General features: G+C 51.7%; 1 protein-coding gene across 1 annotated transcript in view; it reads left to right on the top strand.

The window, feature by feature from the left end:
* The window catches only part of HAS1 (hyaluronan synthase 1), a 12,437-nt gene that overhangs the window by 6,851 nt on the left and 1,374 nt on the right, over nucleotides 1-4,212 (top strand). The window contains exons 3-4 of the mRNA XM_007957606.1: nucleotides 1,458-1,683; nucleotides 2,251-2,383. Of these exons, the coding sequence (XP_007955797.1) occupies nucleotides 1,458-1,683; nucleotides 2,251-2,383 (359 nt within the window). The remainder of the gene's footprint in view (nucleotides 1-1,457; nucleotides 1,684-2,250; nucleotides 2,384-4,212) is intronic.

The following is a 4,212-nucleotide window of genomic DNA, read 5'->3' as shown; positions in this document are numbered from 1 at the left end:
CCATCCATCCACCCATGCATCTACCTACCCACCCATGCATCCACCTATCCATCCATCCACCCACTCACCTACCCGTCTATCCATCCATCTATCCATCCATCCACTCATCCACGTCCACCCACCCACCCAGCTATCCACCCATCTACCCATCCATCCATCCATCCACGCATCCATCCATCCGTCTGTCCACCCATCCACCCGTTCAACACAGAGATTCATTTGTTCATTCATCCATCCATCATTCAGTGCAGACATTCCTTCATTCACTCAATGCAGACATTATTTCCTTCACTCAGTCATCCATCACCTGTTAAACATTGAGAGTCACTGATTCCATTGGTCATTCATCCATCCATCCAGGGAGAGACTCATTAATTCAACGGGTATGTTTTGTGTTGCTCTGTAACAGATTACTGGAAGTTTGGCAACCTGAAACAACACCCATTTATTGTGGCACACTTTCCATGGTTAGGAGTCTGGGCCCAGGTTAGCTGGATTCTCTGTTCAGGGTTTTACCAGTCTCCAATCAGGGTGTGTGCTAGAGCTGGCTTAGTGGTCCTTGTCCAAGTTCATGTGTTTTTGTTGGCAGAATTCATTCGAGGGCCTCCTGGTAGCTTGCTTCTTCAAAGTCAGAAAAAGAGAGAGAGTCTCTGACTTCTCAGCCCTCTTTTAAAGGGCTCACCTGATTAGGTCAAGACCACCCAGCACAGCCTCCATTTTTATTAATATAAAATTAACAGATTAGGGACCCCCTTCGTTACATCTGCAAAATCGCTTCACCTTTTCCATATAAAGTCACATACTCATGGAGTTACATGCTGTCACTTGTGCTATATTCTGTTGGGGAGGGGATGAGTTACAGTTCTCACTCACACTCAAGAGGGCTGTTATACAAGGGTGTAGGTAGGTCTCGGGGATCCTTTTAAGATGCGACTAGACATTGTAAATGGTTTAAAAACTGAAGGCCCCAAGCTCCCCGAGACTATGGCCCCTAGTTACCCTTCAGGTCTGAAACTGAACTCACTCCTGTGGCTTCCAGCCAAACAACAGACAGGCCTATGGGGTGAATGTCCACATCAGGTAGATACACTCCTTAGAGTGATCAATCACGGGAGAACAGAAGGGCGGTATTGGCACAGGACGATAGCTCAGGGGGCAGGAGTGCATAGGAAAGAAGGACACAGGGAAGAGGTAACTACGGGGAGGACGTGGGAAGAGAGCTGTTACATTGTGGGGAATTGTAGTTAATGTCATGAAACTGCTATATGGAAAATGAATTTGCTCTGTAAACGTTCACCCAAATCACAATAAAAATTAAAAAACAAAAGACCCAATTAAAAGAAAGTGTACACATTAAAAAACAAGTCGAGCTGCTCCCCACCCCTAGCGCCCTCCCTGCGAGCACCAGCCCCGCGCGGCAGGAGTGTGGTCCGACCCCGGCCCCTTTGGTCCCTCAGGTCTGTGACTCGGACACCAGGCTGGACCCCATGGCCCTGATGGAGCTGGTGCGCGTGCTGGACGAGGACCCCCGTGTCGGGGCCGTTGGTGGGGACGTGAGGATCCTTAACCCCCTGGACTCCTGGCTCAGCTTCCTGAGCAGCCTGCGGTACTGGGTGGCCTTCAACGTGGAGCGGGCTTGTCAGAGCTATTTCCACTGTGTGTCCTGCATCAGTGGGCCCCTGGGTGAGCAGGGGCAGGGCGTGGAGGGCCGGGGATGGAGGGGCGAGGGAGAAGGGGAGCCGGGGACGTGACCGAGACCGCGGACAAAGCTGAGGCTGGGGAGGAACTGGAATGGGGGTAGGATGAGTTGGAGAGAGTTTGGGACGGAGGCTGGAGTTGGGGCTGGGGTTGGAGAAAGGTGGAGCTGCGGTTGGGAAGGGTTTGGGGAAAGGGATGTGATGGGGTTGGCGTCCAGTACAGGGTTAGGGCTGTGCTTGAGGTGGGAGGTGGATTCTTAGATGAGGACAGGCTTAGGATGGAGCTGAGGGTAGATCGGGAACTCGGGAGGAGGGTGGGGTGCATGTGGAGTCAGAGTGGGTGAGGCGGCAGGGACTGGGTTGGGACCCGTTTGAAGTAAGGGTGGGCTGGGAATGGATGTGGGGCTGGGGTTGGAGATAGGGCTGGGAAGGGGACTGAGATGGTAAGGGATGGGGCTGGAACTGGAGAACGGTTGGGACTGGTGACAAGAACGCAGACGGTGTTGGTGACAGACAGCGGAGGCTGACGCTCTCCGCCCCCACCCCCACCTAGGCCTGTACAGAAACCACCTCCTGCAGCAGTTCCTGGAGGCCTGGTACAACCAGAAGTTCCTGGGGACCCACTGCACCTTTGGAGATGACCGGCACCTCACCAACCGCATGCTCAGCATGGGCTACGCCACCAAGTAAGGGGGACTGGGTGGGCAGGTGTGTTCTGGGCTCACAGAGTATCCCAAGGAATGGGTGCGTGTTGGCAGTTCTCCAAACCCAAAGTAACCCCTGGGACAATGGTCTCTACCAAGGCAGATGTTAAAGGAGAGTGGAAGATACCATAAGGGGCAGGGGCACCATGTGCATTGCACCAATGGACTATACCAAGTGAGACTTTAGGGAGAGTGGAAGATACCATCAGGCACAGGGGTAGCATTTGCATTGAATCGCATGACCCAATGGACTCTATCAAGTGAGGCAAGGTGAGGTTGGGGATTCCACATAGAAAACACAACAGGAGAGGAAGCGAGTAAATTCTACCCTGGAGACCAAGGCAGCACAGGCTATTCCAAGTGAGGTGGAATTTCCTTGAGTGAGGAGCTCTGGTGGCGTAGTGCCTAAGGCATTTGACTGCATTTGACAAGGCTGGCTGTTCAAACCCACCAGCCATTCCTCGGAAAGAAGGTTGGACAATCTACTCCCATAGTGATACTGCCTCGGAAACCCAAGGAGGGGTCACTATGAGTCAGATCCAACTCGACAGCAGTGAGTTTGGGTTGGTTTTGGGCCTTGAGTGGCTTGGCTGGAAATCTGCAGGGATTGATTAGTAATGTCTGCTGTGGCCACAGGAACGGAGCCTGATGGTTCCTTTGAGAGATTCCAGCACATAGTCTACCCTAGGCAGGAACTGAGCCTGTCCTATTTCTCACGCTGAGGCTGCCAATAAGAGTAACCGCAACTATATTAGTAACAGATTAATGATAGGTATTAGGAAGTGTGATAGTAATATTAGTAATAGCAACAGCAATAGTATTAGTCACAGTAAAAATATTAATAGTAGCTAACACAGGAAGCAAGTGCTATACAAAGAAAGAAAACCCAAACTCACTGCCGTCGAGTCAGACCCGACTCATAGTGACCCCTCCTTGGGTTTCCGAGGCAGTATCATTACGGAAGTAGATTACCCAGTCTTCCTTCCGAGGAGGGGCTGGTGAGTTTGAACCGCCAGCCTTCTGGTTAGCAGTCAAATGCCTTAGGCACTATGCCACCAGAGTCCCTAAGTTTTACATACTGGTCCAAAATAAAACAAAACAGACTGTTGCCACCAAGTCAATTCTGACTCATGGCAACCCCGTGGGTTAGAGTACAACTGCCCTGTTGGGTTTTCTTGGCCAAGACCTTTAGGGAAGTAGATTGTCAGGCCTTTCTTTGGTGGTGCTACCACCCAGGACTTGGTCTGGTCCTCGATCCCTGACACTTAATCTTCATTCAATCCTCCTACTAGGGGGCAGTGCTAGAATTCTCCTCTTCCAGGCAGGAAGCCTGGGTTTGATTTCCAGTCAGTGCATCTCATGAGCAGCCCCCACCCGTCTGTCAGGGGAGACTGGCATGTCACTATGATTCTGGACAGGTTTCAGCAGAGCTTCCAGACTAAGACAGGCCAAGGCCTGCAGATCTAGTTCTGGAAATCCAAACATGAAAACCCTACAGGTGACAGCAGTGCGATCCCACTGTGCATGGTGGGCTTGAGTGAGTCAGGGACCCCAGTCCTTGGCAGCTAATTACAACAGTCCTCACAATGTCCCTGTTAGGCAGGATCACTGTTGTTATTATGTGCCCTCAAGACAATTCCAGTTCACAGCGCCCCTAGAGGACAGAGTGGAACTGCACCACAGAATCTCTAAAGCTGTCAATCTTCACAGAAGCAAAGCCCAAACCACACCCACTGCCTGGAGTCCATTCTGACCCACAGCGCCCCCAGAGGACAGAGTGGAACTGCCCCACAGGGTCTCCAAGGCTGTCA

This window comes from Orycteropus afer, unplaced genomic scaffold (genome assembly GCF_000298275.1).
Source record: "Orycteropus afer afer isolate SDZICR_OR568_19922 unplaced genomic scaffold, OryAfe1.0 scaffold00765, whole genome shotgun sequence".
Lineage (NCBI taxonomy): Eukaryota > Metazoa > Chordata > Mammalia > Tubulidentata > Orycteropodidae > Orycteropus > Orycteropus afer.
Note: the sequence above shows the minus strand (reverse complement) of the source record. Positions and strands in the feature narration are given on the sequence as shown.